The following is a 16,344-nucleotide window of genomic DNA, read 5'->3' as shown; positions in this document are numbered from 1 at the left end:
AAGCAGAGTGTAGGCATCCCAAACATGAATTAATCACCCGGGAGACAAATGATATCACGCGTAATTATAGTAGCTGACTATATAAACATACAGTAACTTTCAAATAGACACCATTTTGTAACAAGTGATAGATTGCCCATCTCAAGCCAGTTTTAATCCTCATATTTCAACAAAATGAATGGACACCAGTGGCTGCCTCGAATGTCTGAAAACACAGAAAAATCTGACTTTGGCATACTTTTAAAGTTCTTCTGCAGTAAAACATGCAAACTTACTAGTATAATCCTCTGAGCGCCTCATGGCTGGATGCCCACATTGAATTTGGAACATCCCAGATGGAGGTAATGGTTTCATTCCAGTAAGGAGCACCTCTGTAATGGGCCACACTTCTCCCTGCAGAGCAGTTCTCCATTGGAATTTTCTTCTCTTTATGGCTTAGGTATACAGTTCATGGGAGCTGTTGTGTAGAATAGGACCCCCGCTGAGCTCCATCACAACACACTCTGATGTCCCCGCATGCATTCATGATTTCAACCAGAACCACGCTGACAGTCTTTTCCATTTATAAACAGTGTACTCCTTGGGATGTGCGGCGGAAAGTGAACCTGCTGATGGTATTTTATGATATATGATTGGCTGAGCTATGGACAGATACCTTGATCTGTAAACTAATGGTACCCTGTGTGTGCTCTGTCTGTGTTTAAATGCTGCAAATTGACTATCCACGCTGCGATCTGTCTTGTTTGTTGTGAGACTTGATGATTTCCGCATGCCCTTATCTCATCAGTGATTGCAATCACTTGTTGAATTTAGCCAGTAAATTATCGCCAACTGTCCTCTAACCAGCACACTCATTTGACCAATTGATACTTTGTCTAGTGTTGCACTCATGGCACTCAGAGCCACAATGCATGCACCTTTTTCTGTGAAATAATCACAAGAATGTTCCAATTCGTTCCTTTCTTTCCTTTGTCGTTCCTGCACCCTTCTCCCCTAAAACACACAGCCCTGACACCCACCCACCCACACCCAATGACATCTTCCTGAGGCCACTAGATTGCCTTGGCTGTGCCTAGAGTCTTTAGGGACATCTCTTCATTACTGGCCCTCCACAGGCCCCTCATCTCCACACGGCCCTCTTCATTTACCCCTGGCTGAGTGAAAGGACTCGGCTAAATGTCTTTCTGTCTGCGCCTTATCCAAGAATTCCAGCTTCCAATTAAAACAAAATGGAAAGCGCACCCCCCCCCCGAACTCACCCCACACTGCTCCCATGACGCCTTGGATGAATCTCCACTAACCACCCACCCCACCTGCTCAAACAAGACAGCAAACAACAGCTCATCTGTGGAATAGGCAGCTCAACCTCCGTAATAACTCACTGCAATGTGTACCAAGGCTTTACTTGCTTTACCACTTAATTATTCATAGTTCAACATCATTCACCCTCATTCCTTCTTTCTTGTTCATGTTCAGTGGATTTGGAATTTGAGGTCGCAGCGTGTTAAAACATCCTGCAGAAGATGGAGGAGATTCCAGTGCGAATAGCTCATCTCCATCGCTGCCATTATTACCTGCTGTTATGACATTTGCATCACAGTTAACTGTGGTATTAAATAGTGAGGATGACAATTTGGCCACGCGGGCAGTGTAGTTTATTGGCAGCCACCGTGCTACTCAATAAGTCAGTGTGATTCTGACTCGCATAATTGCAGGAGCGGCTACGAAAAATATTAATAATAAAATAAAGAAAACATATTTAATTACAATCCAGATCCAAACCGCGGGTGCTCTCATTGAAATTCAAACACCCTCAATTATTTCAACGGGGGTAACATTCACTCACTGACCTTCACAGTTTGAAAGATGGATTAAACGTTCTGAACAGTGGAAAGCAGACTGTCCTCCCACTCAATAACCTCAAAATGATGATTAATCTGTGAAAAGCACCACAGAGCTCTTTTTAATGCATGGGTAAAGACCCGGGATTCAGCTGGGACCCCCTGCTCAGCGGGGCTGTACGCTCAACCCCCAGGATTATATGTTCAGAATCACCCCCCTTCACCTAAGCCAGGTGTATGGAAATCATAATTTCCTTTTAAACCGTTTTTTTATGCACCAGAAACCCCAAATCTGCTTTAAACACCCCTTTGAAGTGCTATTCTAATGCAAAATGCCATGCACATCTGAACTCTTTGAAACACTTCTACAGTATTCAAACAACATTATTCACAGGGCTTGTAAGAATAAGAAGTGCGCTGGACAAAAGCCGGTGACGATAACTCAATTGGCAGTAATTCCTACCCGTTTGAACCTCCGGCTCTCCGGTACAGGAGTGGTCTGCTCCGTTGCGGCCGTTATTGATGAGGTTTGGAAAAAAGTCGCGGGCCTCTCCGTCCGCTTTGGGCCTTTGTTATTGACCTGGTGATTGATTTAAGCCCTCATAATTAGCAGGCCTAATTTAATTAAAGTGCAATTTAACGATACAGTGGGCAAAGGCAAAGGCAGCTGTGTCATTGATAGATCAGCCCGGGCCTGATATGAAACAGGCGCTGGCAGATGATGTATTCCACACACAGCAGGTCTATCACTGACAGAGGCAGAGACAAAAGAAGAGACAAAGATTTCGTGGAGAGACAAATAGGGAGAGTGAGTGGCGCAACGAGAGAGACAGGCCTTTGTTTTTCTAAATATCAGCTCCACAAACAGCACTGTCCGTCTCTCACCCCCACCCCTCCACTTCTCGCTGCTCTCCGTCCTGATGTGGACAAATGCAGCCTCACATCTCTGATCTAATTTGCTTAACAGCATTAGGAACCTGTCTGTCCCTATAATTCGCCTCAAGTAAATCCACGTCAGTGCCTGAACTTCTATGAGCCAGAAGCCATGTTTGTTCCATAACACAACAATAACAGATTTAAGGGCTAGGGGTTTTTCGCTGATTAAAAAGATGTGTTGTAATGGTGAAGTTATATTAAACTTGACCAATTGTGTCTCTAGCGGGAAAATATGTAATAGATATAGAGATATATTGATATAGAAGAAACATAAAGCCTCATGTCCCCACTATGGCTGGTTATCATTATCGGGATTCAGTTTTGGGTTCTCACCTAATCCAAAAGCCATTTTTTTTTTATATAAAATGTTTAATAACATTGGTATTTAAAGGTCAGTTCAATAAAAAAAAAAAAAAAAAAAAAAAATGTGTATATATATATATATATATATATATATATATATATATATATATATATATATATATATGTTCTGTCTTCCACAAGATAAATGTTTCCTGTTTTACACAATACATTGCTAGCATTAGCTAATTATGAGGCCTTGTGGTCATGAACATCTCATAAAAGATGTTGCATTCTTAAGCCATGCTGCAGAATATTCTTCTGTCATTCCATACAAACTTCCTCAATTTCACATTGGTGTTTATCACTGCTGTCGTGTGAGCAGTAATACATTGGCACATGCATACAGACAACATAAACATACCCACAAGAGTGTAGGCTAACTCCAGACTTTGCAGTCATCAGTGTTGGGCATGTTACCTTTCAAAAGTAATTAGTTATAGTTACTAGTTACCTGTACCAAAAAGTAACTGGGTTAGTAACTGAATTACTCCACTATAAAAGTAACTAGTTACCAGGGAAAGTAACTATTGCGTTGCTTTTCCTTTTTTTTTAATTGTAAATATGTCTTAAGTTTGTAACGCGCCACATTTAATTGTCGGTAACGGTACTGGCATTGTAACTACGGAAATAGTAATTAATTAGATTACCCGTTACTGAAAAAAATAACGCCGTTAGTAACGCCGTTTATTTTAGCGCCGTTATTCCCATCACTGGCTGTTGGTAGCGAAACGGTCTTTCTGAGTTTCCCCTTTTTTAAAAAAATGTAGCAATGATTCCAATTCAGAACAGGTTCTTGATACCCAACCCCCAATTAAACCCAACCCCACTCCCCACTGTCCTAACCTAGCACAACAACACATATTTGACTCCCTCTCCTCATTATCAAAAGGAATAGTACATCTTATCTGGAATGCAAGTGCCCTCCTTTGAACAAGGCTGGAGCCCATGGGTGCGGGGCGTGAAATATGAAAGACAACACATGTCCTCATCGGAGGACAGGCATCGCCTCGGCTTCTCCCGTTGGCACACAAACATAGGACTTTAGAATGGTAACCTCCCTCTCTCTCTCTCTCTCCCCCTCACACATACAAAACAAGAGATAGCAGACGCCGAGGTCACATGGCTTTGATTTCCTTCCAGGTCTGCAGTTTCCAGTCCAACAGGGAGCTAATAGTTTGCCAAACAAATGAAACATTCACAGAAAGAGGGCCTAATATAGTACGCACTGCGCGGTACATTCTGTGTACAGCTCCATTTACATCAACACAATAAATCCTAATTGCCTTGTATTGAAATCACCATTAGCTTATAACATTGTGTTCCTTAAGATCGTAACAATGTAAAAAAGATAAGAAAGTCTGCTTAAACTGTTTGCCTCTCTGCTGACACCCATTAAGTGCCATTCAGGGAACTTGTGGTTTGAATGAAAGGGGTCATTATGACCCTCTCATCATCCACTAACCACTTTAACTCTCTGTCCAGCCTTTTATAATGTTCCCTAATCCCCAACATAAATGTACATAAGTGTCTCATAATCTTAGTCCTTGTGACGTATTAGTTGTTTTAATGGCTTTGGAGTTTGATGGGCGGAGTTTTGGAATAACGCGTTAAGGAAGGTGGGAAGGGTGGGGTCCTAGGGTGAAACAGTCATGTCCAGTTATTTCACAGAGGCCATTTTGGTGCATAGTTTTAATGGCAGATTTCTCTGCGGGGATGGATATGAAGGATAAAAGGCCTTCTGTAACATGAAGAATACCCCATGTGTGATGATTTCTGTCACAGGTACCCTCATCCTACACACTGCATATAAATCCATCAGCAGCTGGTGAAGGCTGTTGCTCTATTTTGAAGCACACAAGCTCGTATCTGTTACTCAAATGTAGGTGTCCAAGGCCATAAAGCCTCTTTTAACTGCTAATTGAAAAAAATGAGACTCTGGCTCCAGTTAAAATGGAAAAATATTGGTAATTGCCTGGTGAGGTCAAAGGAACTTTAATAGGACTATTAAGAGTTATTACCGGCAACTTGTCTGTGTATATCAGTGCCATTGTGCAATGCAGCGGTCCTGTGAAGTCCTGTTTGGTCCGGTCTGTTGTACAGTGTTTAGTTGAACTGCAATATCTGGAGGTAATGAGGGTACAATTATGGCTCCTTAACCTTTTGCGGAGCCTCGCCTGCTTTTTTTTTCCCCTGCTTGCTGAATGTTGCCAGCGTTTGTTACCTTTGGCTGCTTTAATGTTTCCACAAGGGGTGTATGTCACCTTGCACAAATATTTTTCCATATGTTTAGCTGGATCCGGAGCGAGAGGGGCGTCTCTGCAAATATTTCAACAGCCTTTTTGCTAAATGCTCTGCTCAAATTGCTTGTTTCCTTTATTGTTCATACGGCGAAAAAGCACCTCGATCATTTTAAGACATTTCTATATCCTGTTATTCGGCTTCCATTGTTCTGTAGCGCCTATAGTAAGTGCATGTGACATCATCCGACAGGGAAACCTGTCCACTCCATGGAGCTGTCACACAGATGTGGACCTCAGCCCTAAAGGAGGGGCTGTGGCCAGAAACACACCATTCCCTGCAACCTTTGGACCTGTCCTTGTTAAGCCCTTGATGAGAAAGATCAGCTCAGGAGGGAGTCCTCGCCCTCCTTTCCCCTAACAACTACATGTTGTACTTCCCCATAGCAAATGGCATGACACATACACACATGCTTACAGTAGGTGTCCTTTAGGACAGTGGCTGATGGAGGATGACAGCTCCTCAACACACACCCTTTGCCCTAACCCTTCAGCAGTGGTCTGCGTGTGTGTGTGTACTTTTCCCTCCTGAGCAGACAGCTGCTACCTCTCGCCCATCCTCCCACTTTATTCCTTGCTCCTCTTACGGTTCTAACCTGCTTGTCCATTTGAAGGTAACAAGACTCTGCACTTTGCTCTCGCTCTCCCTCTCTCTCCTTCCCTCTTTCCCTCTCCCTCTTTTTCTTATATGAGTCTCAATAATCTAATGCTGCAGCTGTCCGATGGCCAAGCCTCTAACACTTGCTTCCCTTCTTTGTTAAGGGGGATGGTGGATTTTTGGCCACAGATCAGGGCTCTGAGCCCTCACCACTGCAGGGTAGAAAGGGAGCGAGGTGGGGGAGGGAATGAGGAAAGGAGGGAGGGAGGGGATGGAGGGAAGTAGAGAGAGAGAGAGAGAGAGAAATGAGTGCCATGGTGAGTTGAAAAGCCTTGTTGCTTCCCCACTCCACTGGTTACCAAGGGATCAACGGGGTGCTAAAAGCACTCAGGGGAGGAAGAAGTAGAGGGTTTTTAGAGAGGAGGAAAGAGGAGATTCAGAGTGATGGAGAGACAAAGAAAAAGAGAACAGAGGGTGAGTGGAGGGGCAGAGAAAGACGGATGTATATTTAGCCTGTGTCTCTCCTCTGCTGTCACTCAGGGCTTGGCTCTGCCACTGACACGGGGACAGACAATAAGTGGACTGGCAGTGAATATAAAGGGAAATGGTTTCCTCTGCTGCCCATGACCCCTGTAATACCAACGCAACACTGAGTCAGGCCATAGCCACGGAGTTAACATTTGGGGTGAACAAATCTTCCACTCCTACGGGTGGAACATTTCATTTATTAACTAGCTAACGTGCAGAATGTATGCTAGGTAGCTAACGATAACACTCTGTGTGACTGTAGCACCGCCCCAGGCAAAACACCATGTTTGTAGAGAGTCCTGGTGAGCCATATTTACTGCAATACTGGAACAGGTAGTAAAAATAATGGTGATGCGTTAAGTTAATTCTATGATTGTGATCACATTTGTTAATCATTATTTTTCAGACTGGGATGCGTGGTTGCCTGTTGTAGCATAGCAAATGTTTATATTTTAGGACGGATGTGTCCCCCATAATTATAATTATGGCCCTGCATTAAAGGAAGAAGTGGACTTCAGTGCATTTAATGTCAATTTTAACAAGCAATTATTTATCTTAGATGAGCTTTGTATTCGTGTGGTTAAATCACAGACCAGACGTCCATATTTTGAAGAGGCTGTATGCTTGCTGGTTGATATTCCTGGTCTGGACTCTAATGAACCACAGCGACCACTTAAGCACTGTCTCGTGAATCAAATGTCAAGTGTCAGTCATGTCACTGACATGTTGTGCATTGAGTTATGAGAATCAAAACACCCCCAATGGCTGTGATATATCAAAACACTAGAACAAGCAGGACCAGTGGTGTAAGACAGATCTATTGTCTGTGTCAGCTACACAATGATGTTGTGTTTCAGGTTTAAATGTGCTTAATAATAATACAGTGTTCATAAAACATATTGTAAAGACACAACACTGAAATAGCTCCACTTTAATAAGTAGTTCACAGACGTCACTATCTGGATCAGGAGGGTGTGAGGCTGCTCACTGCACTTACATCAATGAGAAAACACTTAAGAAAGTTCCAATCTCAACACGTTTTCAGCTTTCTTCCACTTCGATCAAAGCATTATCTTCTCTGTCCCATTACTCTCATTCACATCTCTTTTCCTCTCCTCTTTTCTCCATTGCCACCTCGCTCAAGAAATTTCCACCTTTTTCATCACCGAGTCCTTCTTTCCTTTCACGCCATTTTCACACTTCCTCTCAGTTTTACACAGTGGTGCATAACTGAATAGATATACCACCTTTCTCCGGTGCTGCTCTGATATCCACCTGTGCCATTTTATGGTGATTTCACCTCTCAAATTCACACGCTCAGCTGACTTACGTGGTCCCTTTGGCCGGGTGAAAGTGAAAGATGCCTTTCACCTTGATGCTTTGACCATAAAACTACATATTCTGTATTCCATCTTGTCATATCAGAAAGCAGAAAGATGTTTAGAGGGAAAAAGAGTTGCACGGCACAACCGATTGCAACCTACAGGAGGAGATCGTTGCTGAGTGCTGCTGTTACTGAAGTTAATTACATGTCACTTTGTGTGATGATACACTGTGAATCAGCTCGCTCCTCATATCATTTTGCTGTCTAATGAGACAAAGGCAACGAGCACCATTGTTGCATCTTAAAATAGCCTTTCTAAAGTCAACCTTATCTTGGCTTTCATGCCTATGTCTCTGCATTCTAGGCTTATATAACATGCGTATATGGTCTTATATTTATTTTTCCTGTCGTATGGATTTCCACAGGTGGCCAAGTACTGTTAGCAATTATGTGCATGGAAAAGATCCAACCAACCCGCTTGGGAATTTTCATAAAAGGCTTTGTACTGGCCCTGTGTGGCATCTAGGACCTCAGCTGACATGTAATTAAAGGCGCGGGTGACAGGTTGACTGACTCATTTTCACATTGGACGGTTAGGGAGGGGAAACAGACAGGTAGGGTGAGTCGAGGTCTCTTAAGGTAGGCTGCTGATGAAATTTTCATGCCCACCCCATCCCGCCCCAACCCCCGACTCTAATAAATAAATCGGGGACAGAGTCTCCCTGTGTGTCGTCAAAGATATTGTGGCCTCTGAAAAGGGTTGAATCCATTTCCATAAAGTAACCAGGAAAGCGCAAAACGTATTTGGATGTGCCTGACATTTGGGTAAAAGAGAGAGAAAGAGCAAGGTGAGGGGTGAGGGCGGGGAAATAGCGGTGGCTAACAAAGCATTTCAGCAGACCCTCCAAAGGAGCCATAGTGCTTTCTGGGTGCCAACGAGCATATACACACGGAGAAAAACACACACAGTCAGACACTTTGGTCAGCAGTTACTAACAGGTGTGGAAGCAACATCTGAAATAGCTCTACTTTTAAAATGAAGAAATATTGATGTTCAGCATGCTTGTCACTTGTTGAGGAAGCTTCTCCTGTAACTAACCCTCAGCAGATGATAATTTGATGTCGGACCCTGTGATACTAAATATGTCTCCCCCCTATCCTACATGCGGCATGTCATCACGGCATGTAAGTGCCCTGCTCTATCTGCACCATCTCCATAAAGAGAGCTCAGATAAAGATTTTATTCCCCATTAAGGAGAGCATGAAGCTGCTCTGTCTGGTCCCAGAGCCTAGTTAAGACCTCAGACGTCTGACTCGCCTGTAAAAGCCGCCGCCTCCCGGCCCTGCTGCCTAATGGCCCTGAAGGAAGATGAGTAAATGAAATGAAGAGAGTGAGAGAAACAAATGACAGCGGCCGCGACCACTTTCCTTCACTCTAGACCTGATCGCATCACCGCAAAAATCCGGCAGCGGTGCCATGCCCCAGGCCAGACCTGATTGATTGAGCAGGATCAATCGATCAGGGCCACTTTGTCACTACAGTCACTGAAGAGTTTGGCTGGGGAGGGACGTTTCTACAGCATCATCAGTGCTCCCATACTGAAAGTCTCTTTTGATTTAGAACAGAGGCCGTTACTTGTTCCTGCAGGTAATTGGATTAAAAGCCAGAAAGGAGATTTAGGCAGGAGAGGAGGAGATGCAGGCACAGCCAAATAGACATAATGACAGAGAGAGGAGGGTGAGTTTTCTTTTACTTTGCTGGAACAGTCTTTTAATGATTTATGTTCTTTTTTTTTTTTCTTTCTTTTTTTTTTTTCTAGGAGGAGGAGGAAGAAGAGCGAAGGAAACAAGAAAGGAGGATTGAGCGGATAGAGCCGGTCGGGAGGGCTGATTCCTCATTGGAACATTCACCTGTGATAAACCTAGAGTGAGTGATCCCCAACAAACATGTTAGATGAAGTGCCTTGAAATGTGTTGCACATCCATGTTCCCTTTAGAATTGTACCAACTTTGTGGGTCCCTCAACTTTTCATATAGCTCCATCATCAGGTAAGAGCTAAGGCCGCGGCTTTTCTGCGTTTAGTTATCCTTTGGAAATGTTAGCATGCTAACACGCTAAACTAAGCTGGTGAACGTGTAAAATAGTATTCCTGCCACCACTGCATCCTTATCGTGCATTGTTATTGTGAGCAAGTTAGCATGCTAATGCTTAGCATTCATCTTAAAGCACGCTGTAAACTCTTTGATGCTGTGTGCCACACAGATTTAATAAAATGTTATACGTGACTGCTGCATGAATCACAAAACCCAGACTAATAAAATGAAATAAAATAAAAATGTGCATTTGTATGTTCTGCTAGAGGTACGGCAGAATATATGTTTTTCTATAATCATGGTGAGCTGTCCTTTGAATTCATCACAGTGATGCCCGAAAGGTTAATCATCACCGCAACATCGTCATTAAACACCTAAACACACATAATCACATGACAGTGACACAGAGTGTACATAAGGACCACGCCTTCTTCCATTAACATCAGAACACACATCTGCATCAACGGCTGCTTGTGTTCATTTGTCTTCGCGTCTTTATCCGCACAAATTAACCTTCTCCTCCTCTCCCCTCGCTTCCTCACACGTTTTTCAATTAATCTGTTCTCTTTTAGCACAACAATCTGATCTTAATCACTTAATTGGAGTCTCCATTTGGGTCCCTAATCGACCCTGAGGTCCAGCAGACTGACTTAGTAATGGATGACTTTATATAGGCACAAACACAATGCAGCCTCCACCAGTAAGGCCACGCCAACCCCCAGCCCATACACCCCATCAGCGTCTTGTCATGTTTGACTGTTGTCTTTTACAGCCTGCTTTTCTACATTTTCTTGTCATTCCTATTATTTGTTACTCATGCACGTCTCCCCCCTTCCCCCTCCTTCTTCTTGTCCTCTCGGCCTCATCCATCACCGCCCTGTAGAGGCATGCTCAAGCCGGTCGAGGTGTCCAATGAAGGAGGGCCCCTGGGGATCCACGTAGTGCCTCTCAGTTCACAGGATGTCAGGTAAAAAGAATAAAACAAAGTAAAATCTAAGAATCAATGCAGCTTAATGTGCGACACTAGCTGGTTAGTTTCACGATCCTATTTGTCTCCTGCATCCTTTGGTGTGAAGCCCTGTGGATGTTGCTTTCTTTTAACTTTTGCTCATCCTTTCACTCATATTTTCCCCCTACTTTCTCTAACTCTCAGCTCTCTGTTCTCCCTTATTCGTCTCTTTTAACTTGTTACTCCAGGCTGCCTTTTTTCACTGACTTTGAGTCTTCCGGCCATCTTATCATCTTATTTTTGTGAGTCTTGCTGCTGAAGCACCACGCCCATACCCAGCACCACTCTTTTCCCACAGCTCTAAAGCCCCCAGTGGCAAGGAGAACAGATGAAAGTAGTTTTTGCTCTTGACTGCACACTTTTTTTTAAAAGTTGAGTTCTTCTTTTATTTAATTCTAACCTATGTGAGTCACAACAGTGTCTGCTCTGCCTTGAAGGTGGTTTGGACTGCTTCCTTCTGCTTTTTTTTTTTTTTAACTGATAAAGAATATTGATGACAGGGGACAAGAGGAGGAATGAATGCATCCCAGTTTATAGTTATTCCAGAAAAAAAAATAAAGGACAGAGGAAGTAGCCAGATGTAATCAAGCTAAAAGCTTGTGTAGAACACGGATCCCTGCTGCATGCTAAGGGACTGGCACATCACCAAGGGGAGATGTGACTACTCAGCGCTGAGGAGAGGGAGGCAGGGGGGTGAGGTGAAAAGACAGAGTGAGGAGATGAAATGGGATGACATTTGAGGGAGAGAGGGAGGACGGCTGTCATTGAGGATTGCCGCGTATCATTTCTCTGGGACACTAATCCTATCGCTGTTTATAAGCAGGTGTCAGGAAACTATATTTAGCTTTGACCTCGTGTGATTGACTCCCTTAGAAGCGGTGACACTTTGAGTTATCCTGAGTCAGAGGCGGGAAATAATGACTCCCGATGAGTCGCACCAAGTGATATTGCTCAAATAAAGTTCAGATCCAACAGTTTATTAGACATGCTTTTATCCTTAAGCTCCTCTGTATTCCCACTAAATCAGACCGCATCTTGTAAGATATAGCAGTAATGCTGCATGGCCAGTAAATTTCTTCTCCATCAGCTAAGGTCGGCACTAATAGCTATCAGAGCCTTCAATTAACTTGAGACATGATAAGACTTAGCGTCTGGTCAGTGGGTTGATGCTAATGGCCTGGCCCAGCTCTTTCCTGTGAGCTGTGAGCTAGGACAGGAGGCATTAGGCTCAGCGGGCTGTCATTAGTGTCTAGACCAGGGCCACTGGGGTCAGACAGCCAGCGAAAGCAGACAGCAAACAAGGAACTGCAGGCACTCCAGCGCCGGCTGCCCGCATTCTGCTCCACTGTACTGACATCAAGTCAGATCCAAGCACGAGGGGGAGACAGCTACAGGAGAGAGCTTCAAGTCTCTGAAAGAGAGTTTCAGTAGACACTGTCTCTCTTTCTCTTACTCTCACACACACACTGAGATCCCTACCTGAAAATGAACTCAGCTTGTCAACAGTATGGACTTATCTGGGGATATGTGCTCCCATAAAGTGCAATCACACAGAGCTGATCTCTTGGAATTCTACGCAGACATAAATACGCTGTACATCTGCACACACAGACGCACGCACACACGCCCCACGCAGATGCATTCTTTGCTTAATGAACTTCTCATTCCATGACCAGTTTCAATTGTAAACAAACTGTGGACATAATTGCCGTGCATAAACACATCCTGATTGGATTATTATTTGATTAAAGGCAGTAGATGAGCGCAGGTGGCCGTGCTCAAACCATTCCTCAGCACTGCTGCCCAGCCACAAGATGGAGTAAAGCCTTACAGTACGATCACGTTTGTCTTCAAGGGAAAGTGGGACTGATGTTTTTTTCTCCAGAGTCTTTGGACTACAAACTCCTTCTACTTATATTTGGCAACTAATGAATTCACTGACTTGCAGCTTGTGAAAATACCATTTAGATTTTTCTTTAGCTTTTCCACTCCACCAACTTACTGTTTTGTATCTAAAAAAAACCTATTAGTATGAGATGCAGAGGAATTGTGATGGTGGCAGTACATTACAGTCATCACAATGATAGTGCTTTTACAAAATCATCTTCTTCAGATCTCTAAAAGATGCAGCTTTATCCCCAATCCTCCCTGCTGCTGCTCTGAATACTGATCAGGGATCAACCAAAACTCCTTTATCTACTGTCTCTTGTCTGCTACCAGATCAGAAGTCATTAGAGTGTGTCCACGGTGTAATCTCCATGCGTAATACTTTGTTTTCAAGCTGCCAACACTTATGGAGATAAAGCACAATCATGTCCACTTCCACAGCACCCGCAATTACTCTCTGTTCAACACACTTAAGCTGACCTGGCAAAGCCAGCTCACACACCGAGGAAGAGGGAAAGGCCTATTGTGATCTTTAATTTCAACTTAATGCTGAACCATTTACCCTGTTGAGGAGCTGAGATGAGTCTGCGGTGTGAGCGTGTACATCCACATTATGCAGCCAATTAGAGCAATGTCCTGAAAGTGGCCCTGTTTGGTGGAAATGCTAAAGAGCTCTGCAGATCCGCCCTTGATGTCTGCGGTAAACAGGGTCACAGTTTAAATGCGCTGCTGTTTATGTGTCCATTGAAAAGATAGGAAGTAACCAAGGATTATGAAAAGCACGCAGCCTATGTCCTTGCTCCTGATGAGCTGCCGATTGCAGGACAATTTACTATTTCTTATAAATCTCACGCTGGCTTCTGAATAGTTGTGGCTCTGATATATTTCATCATTATTTTTAATTTCCCAAAAGTAAGCCTCCAAACTTTTTTGTCAGTTTATGCAAGGACACCAGACGTTTGCACTCAGTCTACCTGCTACCTCAGGCATCTGCCGCCTTAGAGACGGATGGAGTTTGTAGTTCTGCTGCGCGAGCGCACATCAGATCTCTTTGCATGCGGTTATCCTCAGGGCCTTACTAAAGCCCCAAAGGAGCTCACTGATGTATTTATTTAGAGGAGGGAGAGAGGGGGTGTATTTGAAGGTAAAGGTTGCCTTTTTTTTGAGGAGTGCTGAGATGGCACTGCCGTGGAACTGTTCGGGTATTTATTACAGCACTGCCGGCGCTCGTCTTAAGCTCCAGTGAAGGCAACTGCAGCGTTTCCTCTGAAGCCCTAAGATGATCTCTTAGCTGTTGGTGTGGATTACCTCAGACAACCCGCCCTGTCATTCTCTCAAACCTGCCCACAGAAAGGCAGACAGAGTCAGGGACATAGGCATGGACAGAGGCTTAAAATTTAGTTAGTAATGCAGTGCTTCTTCAGGCCCCAGGAAAGTACAGGTCTTTATCCAAGCTTAAAGTTTAAAAACTTTACTTTTAGTGGCAGCAGCTGAAAATGTACAGTACAATAGGTCTGAAGTTTGTGAACTTAATAACTTTCTCCAGCTTTGAAGGTATTATGACTGATAAACTGATCACTGATAAAAAAGATAAAATAAAAAAACCCCCAGAAAACTCTATGAAGACTTCATACTTATTTACTCATTTCCTTTCTCGTTGACTCAAATCTTTGGATAATTTCCATCATGTCGCTTTCTTCAGTATTCATCTCTTTTCCCTCCTACATGTCTTCTCCTCTGTACTTCTGTGGATTGTCATTACCTTTTATGGATGCAGGGGACAAGGCTCGCATTTACCCTGCTGTTTTTTTTGTATTATTTCCACATGTGTGGAACTGTGTGTGGTATGATTGCTGCACTATGTGTCTAAATGTTTCATCTGTGTGCTGTCACGTGATCATTTTCCAGGACTCATGGCCTGCTTGTGAGGCGCCTGGAACACGGGGGCAAGGCAGAGCAGGAGCATCTCTTCAAGGAGAACGACTGTATCGTCAAAATTAATCAGGCAGACATTCGCCACCTGCGCTTTGAACAGTAAGCTCAAAAGTTTGCGGCCTATCAACTGTCATATGAAGTGTCCTCTTTTCTCTGAAAGAAACATCTCCTCTCTCTCTTATTTTTGAAATAATTCCTTTAGGTCCTCTTCTTGCCCCACTGATTTGAATTGTTTTCACTACATCCAGAGCTGGGACACACACTGTACTGATCACCTGATACCGTTTGCTCAGTGATGCTGAGAGCGCTGTGTTGGACGTTAAGCGCAGTGACAGTAAACAGTGTTGCTGTTGATAAGTGGAGCCTAAACTGCAGTTTGACATGACACCCACACAGCTGCACAATAAAAAAGAAATATTACTGTCTTTGTTGGTCATCCTGTAATAGGTCTCAGGGACCTGCATTCCTTCGCCACAGCTTCAGCCTCTGATCCAAAACTGCTGACGCCCTTTTCTTGATTCATTTCTATCGATTCATCGCGACCCTTCATTTCCTAAAGTGGAATGAAGATATAAACCTGGGACTATCCAACCATTTACCCAAAGCCACCCTTCTCCCTCGAACACACACAGGCTGCATGCACGCTTGGCGCATACTTGCACACCTCTGACACATACACACACACACACACACACACACACACACAAACACACACACTGCTACACTGAGCCATAAAGTGTTATCTACACCTGTATGTGTGTGTATGTGTGTGTGTGTGTGTGCAGGTGTGTGTGTCAGGCTGAGAAATAGATTACTTCTGGAGTCTCAGTGTGTGGAGGTCTGCTTGGCTCTTTCCCTTATCATCTACTGCTCCACAGGAAGATATCGCCCAGATTCCTGCCAACAAAGGCCCGGCCTACAGTCAGACTGGGCTGGACACCATCATCTAAAACGACTGGGCTTAAAGCCACCCTGCTGGATGATTGGCAGCAACTGAAACCAAGTTTTGGAACCCCTCTGTATTCAGAAGTAGAGTTGGAGACTATTTTTTATTTTTCTTTAACAACTCTATTGCTGTTAAAATACTTTTTTTTTTCAAGCAAGATATGCTTACATTTTTTTTTTTTACTGAAGAGAAGAAAGTCTCTCCACCGGCGTGTAAAACTCCTGACGATCACGGTTACCTTACCCCATTATGTTAATGTGTTCACCCGACAGTGTACAAAGCCACTAAGGTTTTAGGATCCTTCTTTTTTTCCGTTCAAACGATGCTATTGTCATTAGTAAACATCCCAGTTTCCTTCCGAGCCTTTTCTAGTGTGAAAGAGGCTTACAAACCAAATCCACAAGGGAGTGATGTTTTCTAGCGTTCCGCACCTACCCTCCCCTGCCAAACACATACTCCTCTCCGGCATCCAAATGCATATGATGTTTGTGATTCTGCATGGAAATTAGGTGGAGGAGCTAAACTTTCTTCGCTCCATCTTCACCCTCACTTCCCCCCCCCCCCTCTCCCACTTGATTGTGCGCTG

General features: G+C 43.7%; 1 protein-coding gene across 1 annotated transcript in view; it reads left to right on the top strand.

Annotated features, from left to right (window-relative positions):
- Positions 1-16,344, top strand: part of LOC115570419 (partitioning defective 3 homolog) — a 350,543-nt gene that overhangs the window by 154,252 nt on the left and 179,947 nt on the right. Inside the window, exons 6-8 of the mRNA XM_030399018.1 lie at positions 9,708-9,814; positions 10,865-10,948; positions 14,786-14,911. Of these exons, the coding sequence (XP_030254878.1) occupies positions 9,708-9,814; positions 10,865-10,948; positions 14,786-14,911 (317 nt within the window). The remainder of the gene's footprint in view (positions 1-9,707; positions 9,815-10,864; positions 10,949-14,785; positions 14,912-16,344) is intronic.

This window comes from Sparus aurata, chromosome 19 (assembly GCF_900880675.1).
Source record: "Sparus aurata chromosome 19, fSpaAur1.1, whole genome shotgun sequence".
NCBI lineage: Eukaryota > Metazoa > Chordata > Actinopteri > Spariformes > Sparidae > Sparus > Sparus aurata.
Note: the sequence above shows the minus strand (reverse complement) of the source record. Positions and strands in the feature narration are given on the sequence as shown.